Here is a 25,827-nt window from a genome sequence, read left to right on the forward strand (position 1 = left end):
GTATCTCTGAGGACTCGTTCACCCCCCCCCCCCCCCCCCCAGTTTCTAATCTGTGGCAGATTGAAAACTGTCTAATTCCATCTACATTTTAAAATAAAATAAAAATAAAAAAAGCAACTTTTATCATCAGTTTGCTGATAATAATCAGATCTATCTGCAGCTTCTTTTACTCTTAGTCACATTAAACTGGATCTAGAAAGCAAGCAAGCTGAAATTTCCGAGCCGAGCGTGAGTCCGTGAAGTGGATAAAAACTTCGTCAACAAGCCGCCAGAGAGCCGCTTTAGCCCGGACTTGTTCCTCCTCGTTTCGGATAGCCTCTTATCGCTTTATCGTTCCAACTTGGTAAAGACCTCCGGGAACAAAGTTCTGCGGTGCTATCGTACGTGTCGACCGATGTGAACGGTGTGTTTAGTGTTTAACCGGACCAGAGTTGAGTTGGTCAGCCCAGACAGTGAGGAGGAACACTTCCATGCGGGGAAAGATTATCGGCGCGTCTAACAAAAGACCCGCTCTCCTCCTTCTGCCGCTCGGCCTGGTCTCCCCCACGCTCAGCCCGGGACTCTGGTCCACTCTGGGGCTTTAGTTTGCTGTGTTTAGCCGGAGTTGTGGTGTGATATTGAGTGTCTGTGAGTTTCCCTCCTGTTTATTTCAGACTGGAGAGAAACGATGCCGCTACTCCACAGAAAAGCCTTCATCCGACAGAAACCTCCGGCGGACCTGCGGCCAGATGAAGAAGTGTTTCTCTGTAAAATCACACACGAGATCTTCAGAACTTACGAGTAAGTAGCTCTCAGCACACCTGGCTCACCTGTTTGCACCGCTAAAAGCAGCCTGGGGACGGAGTGTGTGTGTCTGACAGTCTGGGGAAAGTTCGAGATACAACAAAAGTAACTTTATTCTGGTTGAAACTTAAACCTTCCGTTGGCTTTTGGGGCGGTTTTAATGTCCTCCACTGGGTTATGGTGGGTTAGAGCAGGTTTAGAGAGCCGGTGGAGCCCCGCGCGAGCCGGGCAGGTGTAGATGGCTAGCTAAAGTGAGCTAAAGCGGCAGTTAGCTCGCGGAGCTAGCAGGGAAGCTGTCAGCGGAGGCTAGCTCAGCAACTTTTAGCCGTTAGCAGTCCCGGTCCGGTTCCAATCGTTAAACCGCTCACACTCCCCGTCCCGGTCCGGTTCCGACCGCAAAACTTCCCTCACTCCCCGTCCCGGTCCGGTTCCGACCGCAAAACTTCCCTCACTCCCCGTCCCGGTCCGGTTCCGACCGTAAAACCGCTCTCACTCCGCGTCCCGGTCCGGTTCCGACCGTCAAACCGCTCTCACTCCGCGTCCCGGTCCGGTTCCGACCGTCAAACCGCTCTCACTCCGCGTCCCGGTCCGGTTCCGACCGCTATAACCGCTCTCACTTCACGGCCCGACCCAGTTCTGACCGTTAAACTGCTCTCACTCGCCATCCCGATCCGGCTCCGACTGTTAAACCGCTTTCACTCTGCGTCTCGGTCCGGTTCCGACCGCTAAACCGCTCTTATTCCGCGTCCTGGTCCGGTTCTGACCGTTAAACCGCTCACACTCCTCGTCCTGACCCGGTTCCGACCGTTAAACCGCTCTCACTTCGTGTCCCGGTCCAGTTCCGACCGTTAAAACTGCCCTCATTTCACGGCCCGACCCGGTTCTGACCGTTGAACCGACCTCACTCCGCGGCCCGACCCGGTTCTGACCGTTGAACCGCCCACACTCCGAGGCCCGACCCGGTTCTTGAACCGCTTTCACTCCGCGTCCCGGTCCGGTTCCGACCGCTAAACCGCTTTTATCCCGCGTCCCGGTCCGGTTCCGACCGCTCGCACTCCCCCGGTTCTGACCGTTAAACCGCTCTCACTCCGTGTCCTGACCCGGTTTTGACCGTTAAACCACTCTCACTTCGTGTCCTGGTCCGGTTCCGACAGTTAAAACCGCCCTCACTTCACGGTCCGACCCGGTTCCGATCGTTAAACCGCTCTCAGTCCCGGTCCGGTTCCGATCGTTAAACCGCTCTAAGTCCCGGTCCGGTCCGGTAAATGTTGGCAGAAGTCATGCAGTTAAAGCTGACCATCTGGTGAATCATAGAGCAGATTAGATTAGAGCAGATCTGAAGCATCCAGATCAGATCTGTACATGTGGAATAATGATGAACCATCAGAAGGAATAAATCCGTACCAGTTCTATCTTCCATATCTACGCGGATCAATCTGTTCTACCATCATGTCCGCATGTGTCGCTTTAGATAGTGGGAACAGTTACTTACAGGAAGTTGGTGAATTGAAACAGAGTTGACAAAATACAGTGTCAACATTGTTCCAGAGTGTGAAACTGAAACTTACTCTGCTCTAAGAAACTCTTGGATTTTGTTTTTATTTTTCAGAGTCAGTGATTTTCATGATTAAGTCTTAAAACTCAATTTTGTTTTTCCAGTGTAAAATGCAAGTAAAAGCTCAACCCTTTTCCCTTTTAATCCCATTCAAGAATCACACTGTTGTTTTTATTATGAGGATAAAATGATGTAAAATGAATGTATCAATAGAAATAGCAGCATAAAGAGCAACCAGAAAAAGAAAACAGGGTTTATTACTAACAGAACTTTTTAGAAATAACACACAGATCAACAGTGATCAAGCCTTTTCTCATCAACTCAACTCATCTTCATCTATAGAGCATTTTAAAACAGTCCAAATTGGCCAAAGTGCTGCACGTGCAAAAGGGAATCATAAGTAAGACGTTAAAGTCACCCCTAATTTTAACATATCAGTATTGGTCTGTAAACTCATTAGTTAACTGCAATTACTCCATAGCCTGGGCGAATACCAAGGCAGCAACCTCCAGCTGTTAAAAGTGTAGCTGATGGAGAGCCAAAACCTGCAGTTCCCCCTTCATCCACTAGTGGCTCAAAAAAGGAGCAAATCCCCATAGACTCCCATGTTAAAAAGACCAACTTCACAGCAGAAATAAACATGTTTACAGTAGAAACAAACACGTTTACAGCTGGAATAAACACGTTTACAGCTGGAATAAACACGTTTACAGCTGGAATAAACACGTTTACAGCAGGTTAGCTCATCAACCTCAACGCTCACAGCCCCCCTCTCAGCTCCACCTCTTTGCCCATATTTGTATTTAGGGCGGCATTCAGTTCCTCCGAGCACATCCAGGCATGATCACTGCCAGACCTGATCAACGAAGAAATCACCTGAATAGAAGCTGCGTAAGAAAGTGCAGCAGGTTGGGAGATTTAGAAAAGAAACGCACCATGCTGCCATCCAAAGACATTCAAGAGAAAGTGAGGAACAAAGTGACTAAAGCCGTTATCCACACATGGAGAAAACTGGGAACAAACCTTCCCAGTGGTGGTCGGACTTCCAAAATTACACCATGACGACTCATCCAGGAGGTCACAGAAGAACCCAGAACACCATCTAAAGAACTGCAGGCCTCATGCGGTTCAGTAAGCTCAGTGTTCATGATTCAGCAATAAGAGACTGGGCAGAAATGCATCATGGGATTGTTCCAAAGCCAAAACCACGACTGGCCAAAGAGCACAAAGGCTCGGCTCACATCTGCCAAAACACATCTGGATGATCCTCCAGACATCTAGTAAAACATTCTTTATACTGATGAGACAGAAGCTGAACTTATCAGGAGGTGTGCGTCCCGTTATATCTGTCGTAAAAATAAATCGGCGTTTGATAACAATACAAGCCGTCAAACGTGATGGTCTGGGGCTGCTTCAGAACCTGGACCACTTGCTGGGATTGACGGAACGATGAACCCCGTTGTCTGTTGGAGTGAAAACAGCTGAGGACAATATGTTTTTTTTTTTGTAGCTGATACAAACTAACCTGGATGTGAGGAAGTACTATGAACCCTGTAAATCTGATCTTTCCTTAGCGAGTTCTTCGAGAGGACCATCCTCTGTAACAGTTTGGTGTGGAGCTGTGCGCTGACGGGGCGAGCGGGGCTCACTTACCTGGAGGCGGTGGAGAGCGAGCAGCGAGCGAAGCAGAGTCTCCAGAGCTTCCCACAGTCCCTTGTGGTCCCCCTGCTTCACCTGGCGGCGCTGAGCCGCCGCAGCCGGCTGACAGAGCTCTGTGAGGACATCTACGCCTTTGTCAAAGACCGCTTCTTTCCCGGGGAGGTGGTGGACGTCAGCAGGCGCAATGGAGCCAGGTACTCGCCACTTCCCTTTTCATTACGGGTTGTTGATGTTACTTTTGTCTGTGTAACTCAAGTAAAGTCTTCCATACACCGTAATGGAGCCAGACTTGGTGTGTGTGTTGTAGGTACGTGTGTGAGATCCTGCAGGTGATCTCACCTCTCTCCAGCACAAACGGCGCTCAGGTCGCTAACGGCCACTCTGGTCCTGCTGCCGGGGACACTATCATCATCAGTGACAGTGACGATGACAGTGATGCCTTTCAAAGTCCCACATCTCAGGTCAACGGGTCAGTACATCGTCCTGTCCCAGCCAGTAACTCTGCAACTTCACAGCTGGTCGCAGCTATTGCATCATGGGAGCTTGGTGATTATTGTTGTGGGAGTTTTTCCATAATCCAGTCTCTTCCGGATTTCATCGTCTTTTTCCTGATCGTTGGGACCTACAAGTCACGATTTTACATCAGATTTCTTAAAGAAGTTGTGATGAAAGATGATGTTGTCTTTAAAGACACACTACATTTCCCATCAGCCCCCCCCCCATCCTGCCTGACCTGTTAGCTCTCGCAAGCCAGCAGAAGACCATCTCACCATGACTCTTGTTTTCTCTCTTTTAATCTTCTTGTTTCTTTGCTGAATTAGCAACGTTGTGTATTCAGAAACAGCCAGTTCCTCATTTTACCGTGAAGCGAAACGTCCTGTCCTGGATGTAAAAGTTGTAAAGTGTCAGTTTCTCAGCCTCGGGACGCTGCTGGCTCTAGAAATGCACATGATAGATGTCGCTGTGTCATCAAACACGTCGGGAACGCTGAGTTTTAAGGTCAGAAAGTTACGTAATGCGTCCTTATGTTGTGATATCAGTAGAAATACAAGCCTGAATAATAAAAACCCTAATTAATGTAATGGCATTAATTTATTATTTATTGCAGCCAGACTTCACACCACGGGTCTCATTTGTAAACCATTACGTTGTATCGATACTAAACGTGGACGTTTGCCAAATGGAATCCAGATTTATACAACCAGGCGCGGCGCTCCTACAAGCCATTTCACCATCATAAATCCACCTGCACCTCAACGTTTGCGTACAAAGTTCCGCCTCGTGTCCTCCACACATTCAGCCAGAAATGGTCGATGCAAAGCACCTCATGAATAACAATGTGTTTAAATGATCAACTGATGGTTTACAATTGCAAACACGGAGAAAAGAGCAAAGAAACGAGATTTCACCGAGGCAGACGTCGATGTGACGGTGATGGAGGTGGAGGGTAGAGAAATAGTTTGATAACAACAGTAGATGAGACAAAAGGAGGTGTGACCGGCCGGTGTCTGGAGGAGGACTCCACTGAGCATGTGCGAGCAGTACAAGCGCGTCTCCTCTGCGCTCTTGAGTTTAAAAAGGTGGTTAGCAGCAGCGTCTGAGGGAGAAGCTGGTGTCCCATGAACGTTGTAGCAGAGGAACATCACAACGTCCCGCCTGAACAGTTAGAATTTCTACAGTAAGTTTTTCATTGATTTACCAACAAGCAGCATCATGAATAGCGCCGCTAGTCTGTTCCCTGCATAACGTGCTAGTACATGTTACATGTACCGGTACGCGGCACATGTAACATATACGGGTACATGTGCTGCGTACTGGTAAATGTAATGCATGCTGCTATATACGGTACACGTTGCATACAGACGTCAGACTCTCCTGACAGATGGATTTCCCGTCAGCTTGGTGTATAAAGTGATGGAACCACATCTGTTTGTGTTTGCAGGAGGAAGAAACCTCTCAGTCCTTCTGTGTTTAAATACAAAGTGAGGATGATGAAGGGCGAACACAGTGAGCCGTTCACTGTCAAAGCCAATCAAATCAGGTGAGAAGTGATACCTGGGTTTTGTTAAATTAACAAGATCATTAGTTTTTTGTTCTGAATGTTAAAAAAAAAAGTCTTGATAAATGTCTAACTTTTTTATGATAACATTTATTAATTATCACAAAATATCTATATTTTTCATCTATTAATAAGTAACATGATGTATCTTTGCAAGAATTTGCTGACCTGGTTAACTAACCCTGGTCAGTTAACCCTGGTTAACTATTCCTAAACAGCATAACTAGTGTTAACAATTCCAAACATCAATTTTTCCAGAAGAAAAATGTATTCATATTTGTGAGTAATGTTGATCTGTGGAGAAATCCCACTGCAGTCCTGCAGCGGAAGTCTGAAGGAAAACTGGAAAAGTCTTAAATTCAGGCTGAGAGAAAGTGGGAATGGGTATTTTATTCAAGTAGAAGTAGACTATCTGTTGGATTAGTTGGGTTTAATGCAGGGTTTGACTGCGTACATGCATCAGTGTGAAGCTGACTCTGCTGGGAGCTTCGGAAAGGACACATACCTCACCGTCTCTGTGTGAGAGGATCGTTGGTTTGAGTCTAAAATTAGCAGCTGATCTGATGAAAGTATGATCTTTTCAGTCGTAGGAAGTCCACTCTGTCCAGAGAGAGGCTGAAGCTGCTCTTCAAACAGCACTGTGAGCCTCAGAAGGGGATTGTCATGCTCAAGGTGAGAGCGTCACTCACACCATCACAAGTAAACCCCCCCACCCCCCCCAGATCCCGCTCTAATAACACCTCCATCAACCTTCCAGCCCTCCACTGTAAAGAAGTACCGGCTGACTGAACACACTTTCTCTCAGTTCTTCCCCGATGAACCGCCCCTCTTCCCCTTCAGCCCCCCTTCTAACGGAGGAGGTCAGGGCTCACCTGGACAGGTACGTACTCACCTCTTATGTTCTGGCTTGAACCAGCCATCCTGGAAGTGGAAGACCTTGTACTCAGTTATGGATCATGTTGGTGCGTTTTCAGTCTGGTCCGCTTGCTGCGATGGCGGAGAAGCTGAAGCTGCTGCAGAAGAGAGAAGACATGGCAGCTGCAGCTCGGGACAAGGCCCGACTGAAGAGGGAGAAGGACGAGGCGCAGGAGGCCAAGAGGAGGGAGAGGGAGGACAAAGACAAGCTGAAGGAGGAGCAGAGGCGACGCTTTGAGGAGGAGAAGCAGAAGAAAAGGGAAGAGAAGGTGCGCAGGAAGCTGGAGAAAGAGAGGGTGAGTCACGTTTACCTGAAGGTTTTAATTCCAAATAAAAGTTATTTCCGCTTTTAAATGAAAAGTGACCACGTAAACCCCTAATTCTTCCCGATAGTTTCGCACATGCTCGTTACCTCGTCCAGTTTCCATCGTTCCGCACATGCTCGTTACCTCGTCCAGTTTCCATCGTTCCGCACATGCACATGCTCGTTACCTCGTCCCGTTTCGATTGTTCCGCACATGCTCGTTACCTCGTCCCGTTTCGATTGTTCCGCACATGCTCGTTACCGCGTCCCGTTTCCATCGTTCCGCACATGCTCGTTACCTCGTCCCGTTTCGATTGTTCCGCACATGCTCGTTACCTCGTCCCGTTTCGATTGTTCCGCACATGCTCGTTACCTCGTCCCGTTTCCATCGTTCCGCACATGCTCGTTACCTCGTCCCGTTTCCATCGTTCCGCACATGCTCGTTACCTCGTCCCGTTTCCATCGTTCCGCACATGCTCGTTACCTCGTCCCGATCGTTCCACTTGTGACGCGGTGAAACTGGTACTTATGACATTGTTTTCCATGTTTGGACTGAAAAGAAGACAAGCTCGAAATAAACTTTGTCCCCAGTAGACGTAAGGCGTCCCATCCGGCCTCTGTCCAATCAGAACCCTTCCCAACCTGCGATCTAAAGAGGAATTCAGGAAAGACGTGTTTCCATGTAAATCTCCATTCAGAATTCTTAATGCCTCGTAGGAGAGTACGGACCATAAGGTGAAACTTAAATGATTAAATTCTCTCAGAAATCGACTGTGCGCCTTATGTATTAGTTCTGGTTGTGCTTATTGACCTTGAACCGATTTAATGTGGTACACGGCTCTCAAAAGACTGTCACTGTGTTTCTGCACAACTTTGGAAAGCTACGAAGCCGCACCGCTTCGCGGCATTACGGCTGTCAGGAGCCTCGCGGAGTAATACATACTGTGCTTCGGCTTCTACGTACCGGTACCGGTTTACTGTGTGGCATCATGGAATTAGTGCATTGAACAAACCCGTGCATTACCGGTAGGCTTTTAATTAGGGCCCGACTGATATATGAGCCAGCCGATATTATTGCCCGATATGGGGGTCCAGGGTGATATCGGCCTACCATGGAAGCCGAGACAGAGCAAACCGGACGGTGAAACAGATAGCAGCTGAGCCAAGTAAAGTGAAGTCTGCTTACGAGCATTTTATATTTTGTCACTGGTAAGTTGAAATGTTAAATAAACATAGTTATGTTTTTCCTCTTACATTCTCTACAAACTGGTCATTGCGTGCCTCGTGGCCGCACTGTTTAAAGCTACAATAATTCTTACCTTGCTAAAAGTTAAGCATGCACAAATAAAATGTGAAGCATAGCTGTCTAAGTGCATAAAAGCATCATAACTGGTGTGTTTTTAGTGACAAAGTTATCGTGTTTCTTTCTCTCACTTAAAATAAGTGTAGTCTTCATTAAATGGCTCTTTGCCATCGTGAAAAAAATGTAGCAACCTGCTCTGTTAATACATCCATCCACACGCTGGGTTCTGCTGTTACTGCAATAGTAGTGCAGTACATCACACGATGCAACATTTTCAGGCCCAAGCATGATTATTATATACAATAAGAAAGATATTGGTGTTTTGTGACATATAGACAGACAGGACAGACTATGTTTAAGTTAAATAGCGACGATCGTCATCATCTCTAAAAATAGCCATAATCTGACGGCTATTTTTTCCAAATGTCTTTAAAAATAACTTTACATTTTATAGAGGCGCCCCCAAAACACCTGTAGTTATGAGGCAGGAAAGTCATAAGAGTGAGGAAAACTTGATGTTTTGCAGCAAGGAAAGCAGTGCTTAGTGTTTAGCCTGGTGAACGTGTGTGAAAGTTGGTGGCTGCATTGGTGGCTCCATCCATACAACTTCTGAATACTTATTATTATTATTATTATTAGTGGTGCAACGGATCATCATTGATCTGCGATCCATTCGGATCAGTATCTACGGTTCGGCACACACGTGATCCGCCGACTGATATGCAAAAATAAAAGAAAGCTGCGTGCATAATCGTTCCACACAAGTGCAGCGTGGTCATGGCGAGCGGAGGAACTTGAACGCCCCGGTTCATGTGTGGGAACACTTTGGTTTCCCTGTCAGATACGATGAAGAAGGAAAGAGGTCAGCTGATAAAACAGTGACGGTGTGTCGGCACTGTGGAATAAGAAAACCAGATTTACATTTTTTTAAATCGGTGAATAATTCAGATGGTTCATGGTGTCTAACAGGTAGACATGAGTTTAAGAATGAGCTGAGAATGTAGTGTTTTAGCTTTGAGTGATATTTTGGAATTTTTTTTCTGGTGGATGGATTTATCGGCCATTATATCGGCTATCGGCTCTAAAGTCTTTATATCAGTATCAAAAAATCCATATCGGTCAGGCCCTACTTTTAATGCATAACATGGAGCCTAAAACACCACGACATGCAGCGGCATTGGTGCAGTTGTAATACGTGGATCTGAGTTGTTTAATCCGCTTCGCCACCATGGTCCCACACAGTGAATATTTATTTCTTTTATACAAAACTTGCTGAATATGGCGGAGTATAGGAACTACTGTATGTTGGCCTCCATGTAGTTTTTATGCTAAACAGACGCTGTCAAGTGGCAGCGCGTTTCTTTTATTCACTTGGCAAAAGCAGCTGATCTGAACCAGCTAAAAAAAAATTGTGCACACCAACGAGCCTTATAACCTTATAACCCAGTGTGCCTTTTGGTCCGAAAATACAATACTGTTCATTCGGAATTATAAATTCCACCTAGGGATGGGCGATATGGTCTAAAGAATGTGTCCAAAGTCCACCTTAAAACGATATGAGGGTGGATGTAAGTAGGTGGTTGATTCTAAACTGTGGTTCTCTTATATGAACTGCAGCCATGTGAATTAAAATAGTTCTTTTATTAAGCAACATATGAGCTGTAATCACTTGTTGGCGGGAAAAACTTTGTCTGAGATCAAATTCCACCTTAAAAAGGTTTTTGGGGGTGGATGTGAGTAACAGCTGACTTGCTAATGAAATCAGGCCGTTTGAGGATTTCTGAAGATTCCACGTTTCATTGATCAGAAATGTTTCATCATCAATTTCTTAAGTAATTCTGTTGAACTGGCCGGATGTCGCCTGTCACCTCGGCTTTGTGGCGAGAGGAACAGCAGCCGATTGGAGACGCTGATCCGCACGGCTGCGCGTTCCTGCGGCCGTTGGATCAGTTTCTGGCAGACAATCGCTTTACGGCACAACACCGGCGTGTGTTTGTGTGCTGGAGGAGGAATAAACTGCTGCTGTTGCTGTACTTTGTTTGTCTGCAAAACTTGCAAATTACACATTTCTTCTCTGTGTCCGACTTTCTGAACCAGAACCAGTTCCAGATAACGGAGATGGCGGCGCATCGTCGAGGAGTAAGCTCTTCGCTAACCGCTGTGTCCGCTCCTCCTTCCGCCATGTTTGTCAGCACTCCACACACGTTGGGTTGTGGGCGTCGCGTCTGCACATATGTCATCAGTGGGCTGGCGAGGGTTTTGCAAACATATCCACGTGATCAATGGGAATTTATTGTTTTTATCGTGGGATGACAAATTCTCATCGCCGGTTGGGGGGGGTTTAGCGATAAATTACAAACGATATTTCATCGCACATTCTTAATTCCGACATTAAAATCATAGTGTGACCGTAGCTATTGTGTGGATTTAAAACCAATGAGTCAGATGAAAGCAGCCTGTGTCAGGACATCTGAAACTGATCCACAGGAACGAGAGAAGCTAAAAGAGGAGAAGAAGAAGTATGCCGAGCGACAGAAGCTGTGGAACAAACCCAGAGAGGACATGGATTGTGAAGACCTGAAGGTCAGTGAACGCACCATCTCACATCTTTGACATCAGTAAATTTAGGCAATCACTGGAAAATGTGGCAAAATGGAGATATTCATCAGTTTTGTTACATTTTGTAATTTATTTTTAGTATGTTACTTGATTGATCTTTCTTTTTAATCCAGTAAATATTTAATCGTAAAATTTTAGAGCAGTGACCCAGCCACAGTTCCAGCACGTCCAGATTTAAACTGTGGCATATCACCCCCTTTATCAGGTCACCGTTCATGTCCAGCTGTTGTCCAGTGAGCTGTCTAGTGCCAAATGATCACAACAAAGAGAAAACTGATGGAAATGTAGTTTTTTGCTCTCACTCACTGATCCAAAACAAATCCGGACAGACGTTAGTGCTTTTTTGAGAATCTGTAGCTGATGTGTTTGTTTTTTCAGATATAATCTTCAATTGTAATTACAGCGCCACCATGTGGCCACGTGTCCGTTCGGCTGTTGTTGGTCCTAGTTTGATATTCAGGCTGGTACCAGTATGAGCTGCAACCCAATAATAACAGTAAATACAGACCCAACTCCACTGATGTTTTCATCCTGAATGTATTTACCAGGGTAAAGAAATCCATAGTAATCTGTGTGGTGTGCATTCCACTGCAAAGTTCAGGAAAATGTCCGTCGGACCCACTTCCAGCTCTGCCAGCTGGTCGGCTTTTCTTCCACACTGTTTCCAGTTTTCCACTTGGACTGAAAGTTGTCCTTTGTAAATTTGCTCCTCATCCTTGTCATTTTTCGCTTCTCACATCTCCATTTTTCCACACAGTTAAAGCAGAGTTCAGTTTGTAGAAGTACAATGAATATTTCTGCAGCTGCACACCTGTTTATACACTGAGGTGTATGTTCCACATGTTTGTTCCTTCAGGAGCTGCCTAGTCCAGTTCCAGTGAGAACTCGTCTTCCAGCAGAGCTCTTTGGAGAAGCTCTCATGGTCCTGGAGTTCCTATGGGCCTTCGGAGAGGCCTTTGACCTCAAGGATGAGTTCCCTGATGGCGTCTCTCTGGGTGAGCACATTTCTCATTGTGACGGCTGGACAAAGTGGGTCTTTATATCTTCTCTGGTTCTGTAGGATGATCATTTTTAACCGTCCAGTCCAGCATCATTGCATAGAGCATGGCAGTCTGTGTGCCATATTTAGCCAGACAGACAAGGGAGACATGTCTTATATATGGCCTTCATAGTCTGAATATTTTTATTGTTTTACTGTAGGATGATCCTAAGGACACGTTCTCATCAGACGAATCCTCGTCTGTTTGCTCGGAAAGTTCGCTTCGTTTGGGGAAACGTTAATGTGGACTCGGTCCACCTACAAACGCAGGTCTCGGTCCGTTTTAAGCGGACCAAATACAGGAAGGGGACAACACAAAAAGTCCCTTCCTACATGTGGCATAGCGTTGCATTGTGGGTAAATCCATAGAGATGGCGTTAAGGGTCCTCTGCCTCGTCTGGTGTTCATACTGCGTCCATTGTTGCAGAGTATTTCTGCAGTTTACTTGCATAAGACACAATAAAAACTCAAAACAGCCATAGTTTGGTCTCCATGTTTAACTGGCAGGTGGAGAAAACAGGGTTTTCTTCTTCACGTCGGTCTTGTCCTCTCTTCTGCTAAATACAAGTGCAGCGCCACCTCTGGTGGGAATGGGGATATATTATTCTAATGGTTTGGCTGGTTTGACCAAAGTGCAGCGTGAACACGATCTCAGTCCGCATGGATACACACCCCCCTACGGCTGGACCGGGTCTTGTCTGCGTGGAAACATCACGTCTGCGTAAAAACACCTTTCCTCCTCTCTTTTCCGCCGCGTCTGCCGCTCGCTCCAAACAAGCAGCAGACGTTGCAGGAGAATTTTGGGCGTCGGACACAAAAATGGCAGTTTAGTGATCAGCGTTGAGCATTCAGCGTTTTGAGTGTCAAAAACGCTCAAAACGCATTTGGACTGAACACACCGTAATAATTGGTCACACACTTCTCTAAATAATGGATGGCTGCTGAGATGTTTTGATGAGTCTGACTGACTCGGTCTCCACAGAGGTTCTGGAGGAGGCTCTAGTTGGTTCTGATCCTGAAGGTCCTCTCTGTGAGCTGCTCTTCTTCTTCTTGACGGCCATCTTTCAGGCTCTGGATGAAGAGCGGGAAGAGGTGGCCAAAGATCAGGCTGGAGGTCAGTCACACACACACACACACACACACATCGACATTGTTGTAGGAAGAAAGCTCCAACCACATTTATCAATAATGGCTTATCAATGCTGCTCAGTAATTCAAAGCCCTACCGTTAAAGTAGTTTTTCCACCAGTTGTTTTAAAATGTGTTAAATTTATCTGAAAATAAATCCGCTGTGACTGGATCTGTTTCTGAGACTCTGCTGATCAGTAACGTTGGACTGCTGTCTAAATTTAATTCATCTTTCATGAACCTACTTAACGCCTTTTTTGATTGTTAAACTGAGTGTGATGTGGTAAATATGTCTGCTCTCTCAGACCTGTGGGAGTCTCTAGACGACGACTCGGACGCAACACGCTCTGCTCTGAGCGCCGTTGCCTCTTTGGCTGCAGCCTGGCCTCAGCTCCATCAGGGCTGCAGTCTCAAACAGCTGGACCTGGATAGCTGCACGCTGTCAGAAATCCTACGCCTCCACATCTTGGGATCTGGTGCCGACTGTAACCATGGCAACGCCAAGTTCCGCTACCAGAAACAGGGCGGATTTATGGTGACTGATGACCCATGTGTGGAGCTGCGGTTGGCTGAGCCAGTGCTGCTGAAGAGGCTGACTTGTACACCTGTGTACGACCTCACAGCAGGTCAGAACCTTTTTAGATTGCATGTTTGTAGAAAGGAACTGGTTTAGCCATGCCCTCAGACTGGTTTGGTTCCAGTCCGAGGGCAGCTGGCCTTCGTTCCTCCAGCATGGATTCACTCAGGAAGAGTAGAATTAAGATGTGATTAAATGAATGTGAAATGTGTCCAAATGGAGGGTCGTTGCTTGTTTTTCTGCAGCTGAGAAGCTGAAGATTCTGCAGGCTCTGGTGGGGAAACTGTTGACTTTAGCATCCAGCAGAGATCTGATAGAAGACTGTGTAGAGGAGCAGAGGGCAGCCAGACAGGAACTGAGAGAGATCCGAGCTGAACAGCACCGCAGAGAGAGGGAGGAGGCTGCACACAGGTCTGTATGGTGACGTCCCATACACCTACTGGTAAAATGTCTCCAGTGTGGACACATTCAGATTGGGATGTAGATCTTCTGTCTTATATTCACATAGATCTTCCTTCAACATGCATTGTTTTGTTTTTATTTGGAAACTGATGTAATGATCAGGTTTTCAATGCTTACAGTTCAGATGATGTCTCATTGAGTTGGTTGTTGGTCAGTGTTTTTACTTAGAAGCTGAAGAAATGTGGACCTGTGTCTAATGTTCAGAGTTCGTCTTCGGAGGGAGGAGAAGCTGAGGGAGCAGGAGCAGAGACTAAAAGAGAAGGAGGACAAACTCAAGGAACAGGAGGCAAAGGACAGACTTCAAACTAACGGGTACGTAAAGACAAATTAAAGATTACCTTTAAAAAAAAAAAACTGAGAGCTATGTGAATTATTAATCTAATTCTTGTGATAGAATTATTAGCGCTAAGGTGTTATCAGGTCAATATACCTTTTGTTTTTTTGCCTTACTCAGTGTTTCCAATAGCAATACAGCAGTGATGCAGGGTGGATACTGTACTTTCTAAAGTGTTAGAGCCTGATATCTGCTCCTTCCCCAGTGAGACTCCTGCAGAACATCTGACTGAGGATGAGGAGGACAATGACTCATCCAGTAAGCTGAGAAAAGGTAACCATTTAGGCCTGAAATGAAAAAGATGCTTTATCAGTTTGTTTCTTTAACGCCGGCTTGTTGTCATCGTCTTCTGATCAGCCCTCTGCAGAAAACTGAGATGAGTCAGTGTTTTTCATTTCAGAATGAAACGGGATCACTTTTTCTCTTGTTCTTTGCAGCTCAAGACGAGCAGAAGGACAAAGATGAGATAAACTCTGTCTCCAAACCTTTAACAGGACCTCCTCCCAGCCTGAGTGCAGAGGAGCTGGAGAAGGAACAAGAGAAGGTCAGACCAGGAGACTCACCTGATCACGACTGTACAAATACAGACTTATCGCACCTCCAGCAGATATGTGAACGCCAAGACAGTCTGAATCAGGATTTTTAGGGACAACCAAGATCTTTGAGCCCCTGTTGGTGTTGCACTTGAACAGTGTGAGATGTGATCCCAGCAGGTTCGAGAGCTGCAGGAGCGGATCCAGAAGGCATCGGCCCATACCTGCCTGCTGCCTCTAGGCCGAGACCGGATGTACCGCAGATACTGGATCCTCCCCTCCACTTCTGTACTGTTTGTGGAGGATGACTGCTTTGGTCTGACTGAAGACATGCTGCAGCCATGCCCCAAGCCAGCTGAGGACTCTGCGAGGAAGATGGAGGATGAAGAAGCGGTTAAGAATGAACCGGGTGGAGTAAGGTGGGTACTTCTATAAAAACTGCATTTACAGAAAGTTTTAACAGTGACTAAACCTTCATCTCTCTGATAACCGAACAGTACTGGTTCAAGCCCAGCTCCTCCCCACATCTTCAGTCCACCAGACAGCCGACCCAACAGGTGGTCGTTCTACAGCTCACTGGGAGAGGTTGATCAGCTAATCGAGGCGTTGAACCCCCGAGGTCACAGAGAAAGCAACCTGAGGGAGATGCTGCTGCAGGAGAGAGACAGACTCCAACAACTGCTGCACAGCTGTGACCACAACAAATACACACTCACAGGTAGACTCGCACAGGTAGACAAACACGCACACAGGTAGACGCTCACAGGTAGACAAACACGCACACAGGTAGATGCACACAGGTAGATGCACACAGGGAGACAAACACGCACACAGGTAGACGCACACAGGGAGACAAACACGCACACAGGTAGATGCACACAGGTAGATGCACACAGGTAGATGCTCACAGGTAGACAAACACGCACACAGGTAGACGCACACAGGTAGACAAACACGCACACAGGTAGACGCACACAGGTAGACGCACACAGGTAGACGCACACAGGTAGACGCTCACAGGTAGACGCTCACAGGTAGACAAACACGCACACAGGTAGACGCACACAGGTAGACAAACACATACAGGTGAGTGTCTACCTACACAGGCAGGCACTGATCTCCAGACTCGGTGATATAAAATCCACCAACCCTCCGTCTGACCACTGTCCTGTCTTTCCAGGGAATCCCAAATCTTCCCAGAGCGGTCTGGAGTCCAGCGCTGCAGCTGAGACTCTGATGGAAGTCAGACTGAGAGACCTGCTGCTGGACATAGAGGACCGTATCCACCAGGGAACTCTGGGAACTCTGAAGGTACGCACCGCTGCTGACAGTCACACCTGACAGGAAGTCTCAGGTGAAGCAGCACTCACCTGTTTAGCTGTCTCTCTGTTAAGGTAATGGACAGACAGGTGTGGCGGTCGGCACTGGAAGTGGGAAACTACGAGCTGCTTGTTTCTGATGGGAGAGAGACTTCCAGGGTGAACAGACAGGTGGAAGCCATGGAGGTGGACTCCGCCCACCTGAGGAGCAAAGACAGGTGCACTGAGAAGTCCAGGTTGTAACCCTATCATAGTCTGTACATGTGGGAAAGACACCTCTCATGTGTTTGTGTGACAGGCTGCAGGAGCTGAGGTCTGATGGTTCAGCTGGGACCAGCGGCAGTGGGACTCCTCAGGTGGTCAGCAGCTCTGTACGAATCCTAGCTCAGGCCCTCGGTCACATTGAGCAAGGCATTGAGAGACGGTTCCTCAAAGCTCCACTGGGTAGGTGTTTCTCCAGACCAGTCACTGATCTGTTCCCGATCCTTCTGTTCCCGATCCGATCCTCATCAGTTCCCGGTCCGTCTGTTCTTGACCCGATCTTCGTCTGTTGCCGGTCCGTCTGTTCCTGATCCGATCTTCGTCTGTTGCTGGTCCGTCTGTTCCTGATCCGATCTTCGTCTGTTCCCGGTCCGTCTTTTCCTGATCCGATCTTCGTCTGTTCCCGGTCCGTCTTTTCCTGATCCGATCTTCGTCTGTTCCCGGTCCGTCTGTTCCTGATCCGATCTTCGTCTGTTCCTGGTCCGTCTTTTCCTGATCCGATCTTCGTCTGTTCCCGGTCCGTCTGTTCCTGATCCGATCTTCGTCTGTTCCCGGTCCGTCTGTTCCTGATCCGATCTTCGTCTGTTCCCGGTCCGTCTGTTCCTGATCCGATCTTTGTCTGTTCCTGGTCCGTCTGTTCCCGATCCGATCTTCGCCTGTTCCCGGTCCGTCTGTTCCTGATCCGATCTTTGTCTGTTCCTGGTCCATCTGTTCCCGATCCGATCTTCGTCTGTTCCCGATCCGATCTTCGTCTGTTCCCGGTCCGTCTGTTCCTGATCCGATCTTCGTCTGTTCCCGGTCCGTCTGTTCCTGATCCGATCTTCGTCTGTTCCCGGTCCGTCTGTTCCCGATCCGATCTTCGCCTGTTCCCGGTCCGTCTGTTCCTGATCCGATCTTCGTCTGTTCCCGATCCGATCCTCATCCGTTCCCGTCTCGTTTGTTCCTGGTCCGATCTGTTCCTAACTTGGAGCTTCATTTATAAGACAATTCGTAGGATCGATACTAAGTGTTTGTACGGCAAAAACAATCTCAGAGATGGCCCAGACATTCCTTTAACTTTACAGCATGAAACTTTGGGCAGAAAATGTCTCATGTTCTGCATATCAGCCGACCTGTCGGATAATTCCTGCTGGAAGGAGCCAGTTGCCAGAAACCTGAGAGTTGTCATCAGCTGAAGACGTACTGGGATCGTACGGTTCCAGCGTGCTGGTCGATCCAGCACTGGACCTAGTTCAGAGCACAATCTGCTGATCAGCCAGTCATCGTCATGAGCAGGAAATGTTTGTAGCATAAAAAGTCTGACAGGAATGATAAGACATGGGTCGAATGTGGCTTAAATCCATAATCTCATCAGCTGTGCTGCCAGTTTTTCTCTCTCCAACATGTAATGATGTGAGCTTCAGCGTTGCCGTAGCGATACACATTTTATTCCATCAAGGTTGTTTTTATAAATAACAAACTTTGTGCAGAAAAGTTCCTGAAAACTTTCAGGCCTGTTTAGTGCATAAGCAGGTTTTATAAAGGAGGCCCCAGATCTGTTCCTGATCTGATCCTCATCTGACCTCTTCCTGACCTTTTCTTGGCCCATCCTGATCATCTCAGCAGAGATTTAGTGTTGGAAGGAAACATACCTTTTCATTCTCCAACAGAAACAATACGGTGGAATTATAGATGAATTATTGATCACGTATTGTACCAAGAGAACAGAAGTGATTTTCTGCGGAAGACACTGACTAAAGACACCTATCTGATCGGTGCTGTTTAAAAGTTGGTTCGTCAGGTTGACAGTTTTACAATCATCCGTCTTCAGGTGAGGAAGACTCTAAAAAGGAACATAAGATGAAGAAGAACAAGAAGAAAGAAGATGACCAGGCCAGTGATGGTATGACACCATACTCTCCAGTAACAGGAAGGAAAATGAATTCTAGTTTTTATTGGTTTCTATCATTTGAGTCATGTTGATGTCCTGAAACTGGTGAAGTTTAGACTCTGTTTGTGTCAGACGGCGGCAGCGACAGCGGTCGGGTCATTAAGACCGTGTTGGAGCGGTGGAGGGAGTCTCTGCAGTCCTGCTCCAGCCTCTCTCAGGTCAGAGTCTCACTGGTCCACAACGTTCCCTCAATCTTTAGTTCTCCTCAGAACCAGAACATCAGGTCTGCTGTTTGTGTCTGCAGGTGTTTGTTCACCTGTCCAGTCTGGAGCGGAGCATCCTGTGGTCCCGTTCGATCCTCAACGCCCGCTGTCGCATCTGCAGACGTAAAGGAGACGCAGACAACATGCTGCTGTGTGACGGCTGCGGTCGAGGACACCACATCCACTGCCTGAGGCCCCGTCTGAAGGTAACGTTGGCCAGGTTGTTTTATCTAAAACGTTCTGTGCATGCAAAATGACAGACAACAAAGACGAGCCAGATTTAACTCCTCATGACCTTAAGAAAGGTTCTCCCCAACCAGGCCCGGCCCGTTTCAGGACTTCCTGCTGATGCTCACATCCACCCAGTGTGTTTGTGGTTCTGTTAGTTAACTTTCCCTAAATTCACTGAAGACATTCAGGAGGACACAAAGAGATTTGTGTAGAAATGAGACCTTATTACGCATTAAGACGAATCTGCTTTCTGTTTCGCTTGCTAGCAGTGAAAACTTGTGGGAAACGTTCAGTAAGTTTTCCTCTTAACAAATATAGAAACTCTTGTTTGTTTCTTTCATAGGCGGAACCAAACCCTTAGAAAGGACAGTGTTGAACCTCGGTGTTAAACCTTGTAAACGTGATGTTTTCATGTAATGATTAAAGATTTTCCAGCCTAAAAAAGGAGCGGCTGCTGCTTTAAGACTTTCTGACTGATGAAGCGACATCCTCACTGTGTTTCAGACGCTTCCAGAGGGCGATTGGTTCTGTCCTGACTGTCGACCCAAACAAAGATCCAGCCGTGTTCCGTCACGACAGCGGTCCTCCATTGACGAGGGCGAAGAAGAGGAGGAGGAGGAAGAGGAGTCTGAAGATGAGGAAGAGTCTGAAGAGGAGGAGGATGAAGAGGAAGAAGAGGTGGCAGAGGAAGTGTTAATGAGGTAAGTTTGGATCTTCTGATTTCATCAGTTCTCCGGTCAAAACCGGATCTTGAGCCGTTTCTTTGCTGCAGCAGCAAGAAGAACCAGGCTCAGCCGCCCAGGATGAAGAACCACCTGCCCCTCCCCAGGAGCACTCCTTCATCAGGGAAAACCTCCTCATCCTCCAGGTGAGCTTTCCAACCTGATCCTGATCAGTTTAATACAGTCTTGACTACGCTTCACTAACTGTCCAATCACAGATCCTCGGGGACGAAGTCCACTCCACCGCCGTCCAAAGCAAACATGACGACCCAGAGCAGAGGTCCAAGTCGCTCAGGGAGCCGTAGCAGCACCCGTCTGGGCCACGAGATCCTGCCACCACACACCAGAACATCCCCCGTCAAGAGGACGGCGACAGGTGAAAAATTAAACCTTCACCAGATAGAAAGTGTTTAAAAAGCAGTTGGCATGGAAACTGTCCACGTCAGACCAGCAACCATCACTGCTTTATATCCACTACTTAGTTGGTTGTTGGTAAGAAGACCTGCTCGGGTCAGGGGCCTCATAAAGCTGTCGCTCGCACAAAACCCGGCATACGCCAGCTTCTAATCTGTGGGAGTGGGCAGCATGACCAGTATGTGGTTCCAGCCAGACCCAGACCAGTATGTGGTACCAGCCAGACCCAAACCAGCACGTGGTTCCAGCCAGTGAACACCAAACAGGCTCTGAAACAGGTGAACTGTGTAACTTATAAAACAGTCTTGAGGGAGGACATGCGGTCCCTCACCAGACTCTGACCCAGACATAGGCTGGCGATGGCGAGGTGGAGAACTGAAGCCCCATGGAGTCATGATTCCTCTGACATTTCATTTTCCTCCATCGATCAGCTTCATCACAAATGTTAACAACAGCGGTGTCATTCATGCTGCTGCTTGGTCAGAACTACAGTATCTTGCAGAAGTCTTCATACCATAACTTTTCCACATTCTGACGCATCACACACCTCAAATATATTTATTGTAATTTTATGTGAAAGACCAACACAAAGTGTCACACAACAGTGAAGTACCATGAAAATTACACATGATTTTAGTTTATTTTTCCACAAATAGAAAACTGAAAAGTTTGTGTGCAAAAGTGTTCAGCCATTTTCTCTGAGTGCAACCAGTTGCCTGCAGAAGTTGCCTGATGACTGCTGAACGTTGGCCTCATGACTACATGGAGTCCACCTGAGTGTAATCTGATCTCAGTACAAATCCAGCTGTTCTGCGATGCCTCAGAGGTTTGTTTAGAGGATGTTGGGGAGCAAACAGACCAAGCTTTGAACATCTCCCGAAGCGCCGTTCAGTCCATCATCCGGACATGGAAAGAGTTCGCCACGATGCCAGACCTACCAAGACTCAGCTGTCCACCTTCCAGGCCGAACAAGGAGAACACAGATGCAGCCAAGAGGCCCATGCTGACTCTGGACAATCTGCAGAGATCCACAGCTCACGTGGGGATACTGTCCACAGGACAACAATTGGGCATGCACGCCACAAATCTGGCCTTTATGGAAGAGTGGTGAGAATTAAGCTGTTGTTAAAACCAGACACCCGTTTGCAGTTTGCCAGAAGCCATGTGGGGGACTTGGCAAACATGTGGAAGAAGCTGATCTGGTCACTTTTTGGCTTAAATGCAAAACGTGTGGCGGAAACACAGCAAACCCACTGTCACACATGGTGGTGGTAGCATCATGCTCTGAGGGGGGGGCTTCTCTTTAGCAGGGAACACACCATCCCCACTGTCATACATGGTGGTGGTAGCATCATGCTCTGGGGGGGGCTTCTCTTTAGCAGGGAACACACCATCCCCAGTGTCACACATGGTGGTGGTAGCATCATGCTCTGGGGGGGCTTCTATTCAGCAGGGATGGGAAGTTGGTCAGAGTTGATGGGAAGATGGATGGAGCCAAATACAGGGCCATCTTGGAAGAAAACCTGTTTGAGTCAGCAAAAGACTTGCGACTGGGGCGGAGGTCCACCTTCCAACAGGACAACGAGCCCAAACATAAAGCAGGGCTACAATGGAATGGTTTAAAACAAAACATGTTCATGTGTTAGAATGGCCCAGTCAGTCCAGACCGAAATCCCATCGAGAGACAAGATCAAAAAACTGCCGTTCACAAACCTTCTCCATCTAATCTGACAGAGCTTGAGCTGTTTTACAAAGTAGAATGGGCATCTCAGTCAGATGTCATCTGATGTCTGAAGTCATCTTAAGAATCTCCTTCTGTAGATGTGCCAAGCTGGTAGAGACGTTTCCCAGAAGACTTGCAGCTGGAACTGCAGCAAAACGCCGTTCCACAAAGGCTGAATACTTCACTGCACTTTTCAGCTTTTTATTTGTGGAGTAAAATCACGTGTAGTTTTTGTTGTACGTCACAACTGTGTGACACTTTGTGGTCTTTAACATAAAATTCCAATAAATATATTTGTCAAGGTGTGAGCCAGTCAGACTGGCAGCTGTAGACATGGAAACACAGCGGTGCCACGCGACACACTATGCTTCACTATGGATGCAGCGGCTCTGCTGGAAGACGCTGCAGACGGGAGACGATTTCAGGGATCCTGCTCCACCATGAAGACTGGCTACCGATACATGTAACGTGTACCAACATGTACCGGTACACGTTAAATGTACCGGTACATGCTACATGTGCCGCGTACCGGTACATGTAACATGTACTAGCACATGTTATGCAGGGAACAGACTAGCGGCGCTATTCATGATGCTGCTTTTTGGTAAATCAATGAAAAACTTACTGTAGAAATTCTAACCGTTCAGGCGGGACGTTGTGATGTTCCTCTGCTACAACGTTCATGGGACACCGGCTTCTCCCTCAGACGCTGCTGCTAACCACCTTTTTAAACTCAGAGCGCAGAGGAGACGCGTTTGTACTGCTCGCACATGCTCAGTGGAGTCCTCCTCCAGACACCGGCCGGTCACACTTCCTTTTGTCTCATCTACTGTTGTTATCAAACTATTTCTCTACCCTCCACCTCCATCACCGTCACATCGACGTCTGCCTCGGTGAAATCTCGTTTCTTTGCTCTTTTCTCCGTGTTTGTCATTGTAAACCATCAGCTGATCATTTAAACACATTGTTATTCATGAGGTGCTTTGCATCGACCATTTCTGGCTGAATGTGTGGAGGACACGAGGCGGAACTGTACGCAAACGTTGAGGTGCAGGTGGATTTATGATGGTGAAACGGCTTGTAGGAGCGCCGCGCCTGGTTGTATAAATCTGGATTCCATTTGGCAAACGTCCACGTTTAGTATCGATACAACGTAATGGTTTACAAATGAGACCTGTGGTCCTCTTAACCAGACCCTGCTGATGGATCAGGATCAATTAAACCAACTAGAACCTGTCCTCTTCTCTTCCCTCAGAAGCTGCTTCACCAAAACCATCCAGAATCATTGTCCCAGCCTCCTCTTCCTCCTCCAGCCGCCGTTCCTCTGGAAGAAACCAAGGCGTCCACGAGCTGTCGGCCTGCGAGCAGCTGACCGTGGAGCTGGTCCGCCATGAAGACAGCTGGCCCTTCATGAAGCTGGTGTCCAGGACTCAGGTGATGGCTTGTTTTCATGTTGTTGTTTATGTTTATTTTCCCCGTTAGCCTGCAGCATCCAGGTGTGAGACGGAACGCTTGATGCTGTCGTCTGGAGCTCATGGTGGGTTGTGTCTGTGTGCAGGTTCCTGATTATTATGACATCATCAAGAAGCCGATCGCTCTGAACTCCATCCGAGAGAAGGTCAACAACTGTGAATATCAGACGGCGGGTATGACATCACAGAGTCGTCATCTCGTCGCCGTTGGCTCGCCGTCTGTTCCCATTTAACTTGTACTGTGTCTGCAGGAGAGTACATCTCAGACGTGGAGCTGATGTTCTCCAACTGCCTGCAGTACAACCCTCGTCACACGAATGAGGCGAAGGCCGGACGCCGCCTGCAGCAGTTCTTCCACGCACAGCTCAGCAGACTCGGCCTATCAGAGCGGAGCTCCACCCCACCTGCCAAACGCTCCCGCCACTGAAGCAGATGAAGCGTTCCGTTCATGCCACTGCAGCCTGGTTGCTGCAGAGAAGTTACCGTAGGACCTGCCCTTCGTGACCTCTGACCTCAGTGAGGAAGCTGCTGAGGTCAGAGGTCACACTGGTGTTCACCTGGAAACGTTCCGCTGGGAAGGAAATCACAGCGGCGGCGTTTAGTCATGTAGAGAAGTAGAGACTAGCTGGACGCCACGCGGACCCGCCGGGTGCCACGCTGTGCTGACGAACCAGCGCTGTCCCAGATAATTTCTCCTCACTTCTTCTTTCATCCAGAAAAGAAAAACCACCGAAGACTGTTTGCGCCGACGGTGAAAAGACGACACTGATGAAGACGTCGGCGTTTCCTCAGGGACAAACATTTCTTGGTTTTTGAGTGCAGCTGATTTTTACAGAATTTTGAGGCGCCGCCGCGGCGCTGAAGGAGCTTCGTTCCTTCATCTGGACATCTGAAAAGTCCGTCTGTATGAAGCACGTTTACTTCCTTCTGTTCAGTTTCTGCCTGAACAAAAATCTGAAAGAATTTAAGCATCAGAACAAACATGGCCGCCTCGTCACATGACCAGGTCTCCTCCTCAGGTGATCATATGACCAGATCAAGTCAATGCTATGTCACTTCCTGGTCAGCTTTTTCATTCTGCTGCTGTTTTTCTCCCTCCATGAGAAGAAGTGGTTGAGTAATCACTTCCTGTTTGTTCTCAGGTTCACATATTTTCTTCCTCGGTGGAAAATCTGAATTTCTTAAATGTGGTTGGGACCAGGCCTGCTTTCTTCCTCACAATGAAAACATGAAATGTTCAGGTAGAAGGCTGGTCAGCTCCCTGCCCACTGGAGATATTTCTGTTGAAACTCCATCAAATGTTCTACTTTTCTTCATGAGATCAGCTGAGAAGCAGAGAGGCGAGTAAAAAGGTCTGAAATGACAAAGAAAACATTCCTGTGCAGAATCAGCCCATCAGGAGGCGCTGTGTCTGGAAGACCTCGCCCACGTTGACCTGCAGTCAGCCGTAGTTTTCTGTATTTTTTGACTACTGCATCTTTTCTGGCTTTAATTAGTGTTTGTACCATGTTTAGTGAATTTAATTCTTACATTCGCTGTGCGTGTGAGTGTGTGTGTGTATGTTGGTGGGTGGATGGATGTCAGCTGTAGACACTACACTGGAGCTGTTACAGCCCTCCCTCCCTCTCTGCTCTGTATTTATTTAGTTCAAGTCTGTGTTGTCTTTATTTATGACCACTAGCTGTCCTCAGCATCCTGACATCTTCCCATCCGTCTGTTCTAATGTTAAAATAAAGTTTTATAATCATCTGCTGGGAGTTTCACTGATTTGTTTTATCCTCTTCTTGGCGAGGTCTGTTTCTGTTCCTCCTGTCTGAAATTAAATGTATTTAATCAGAACATGTAAATGGTTTTCTGCCACATTTCTGGCTTCCCAGTCTATCTGGGAATAAGTAGCCCACCTGAACCCGTCACCTTTCTCTGGTAAGACTGGAAAATGAGAAAAGTTTCATTGATTTCAAAACAAAATTTCAGTAATCATTCTGATAAAAAAAAAAAAAGAAAATGTCGTCTTTTAAAATACAGATTTATTGTGGAGTTTGGTCAGTTGAACATCTATCAGACAGCACTGGGTGTTCCTAAGTTTTGTCTCTAAATAAGACTTGTTACACTCTGACATCAGTTTAATAAAGTTAAAGCTTTGGAAATTATTCAGTTATCAAAATGAGCATTTGTCGTGGAATTTATCCGATGAGAAATAAATCTATAAATCAACTGTTTTCTGTTCAATTTATTGGGCATGTACAGATGTTGCGGGCGAGAGGTCTCGAGAGCTCTGCCCC

At 47.2% G+C, this 25,827-nt stretch overlaps 1 protein-coding gene across 6 annotated transcripts; it reads left to right on the forward strand.

The window, feature by feature from the left end:
• Positions 1 to 293: 293 nt before the first annotated feature.
• Positions 294 to 25,246, forward strand: baz1a (bromodomain adjacent to zinc finger domain, 1A). 6 transcript variants are annotated; one of them, XM_079262367.1, is made up of 30 exons: positions 294 to 380; positions 654 to 780; positions 3,913 to 4,191; positions 4,305 to 4,466; positions 5,940 to 6,038; positions 6,641 to 6,728; positions 6,814 to 6,936; positions 7,031 to 7,267; positions 11,066 to 11,161; positions 12,054 to 12,192; positions 13,219 to 13,350; positions 13,670 to 13,990; positions 14,187 to 14,352; positions 14,608 to 14,715; positions 14,943 to 15,010; positions 15,175 to 15,281; positions 15,448 to 15,689; positions 15,768 to 15,988; positions 16,451 to 16,581; positions 16,665 to 16,807; positions 16,888 to 17,033; positions 18,661 to 18,732; positions 18,853 to 18,938; positions 19,025 to 19,189; positions 19,719 to 19,915; positions 19,987 to 20,082; positions 20,155 to 20,312; positions 23,329 to 23,507; positions 23,632 to 23,719; positions 23,797 to 25,246. In XM_079262367.1, exons 2-30 carry the CDS (start codon positions 668 to 670, stop codon positions 23,970 to 23,972), a joined length of 4,338 nt encoding a protein of 1,445 aa, XP_079118493.1. In that variant the 5' UTR covers positions 294 to 380; positions 654 to 667; the 3' UTR covers positions 23,973 to 25,246. The 6 variants fall into 6 exon arrangements, with proteins under 6 accessions (XP_079118493.1, XP_079118496.1, XP_079118494.1 ...); XM_079262370.1 differs by having other exon boundaries at positions 307 to 780; positions 23,332 to 23,507; XM_079262368.1 differs by having other exon boundaries at positions 307 to 780; positions 19,990 to 20,082.
• The last annotated feature ends 581 nt before the right edge of the window (positions 25,247 to 25,827 follow it).

The sequence above is a fragment of the Telmatherina bonti genome, assembly GCF_933228915.1.
Source record: "Telmatherina bonti genome assembly, chromosome: 22".
Classification (NCBI taxonomy): domain Eukaryota; kingdom Metazoa; phylum Chordata; class Actinopteri; order Atheriniformes; family Telmatherinidae; genus Telmatherina; species Telmatherina bonti.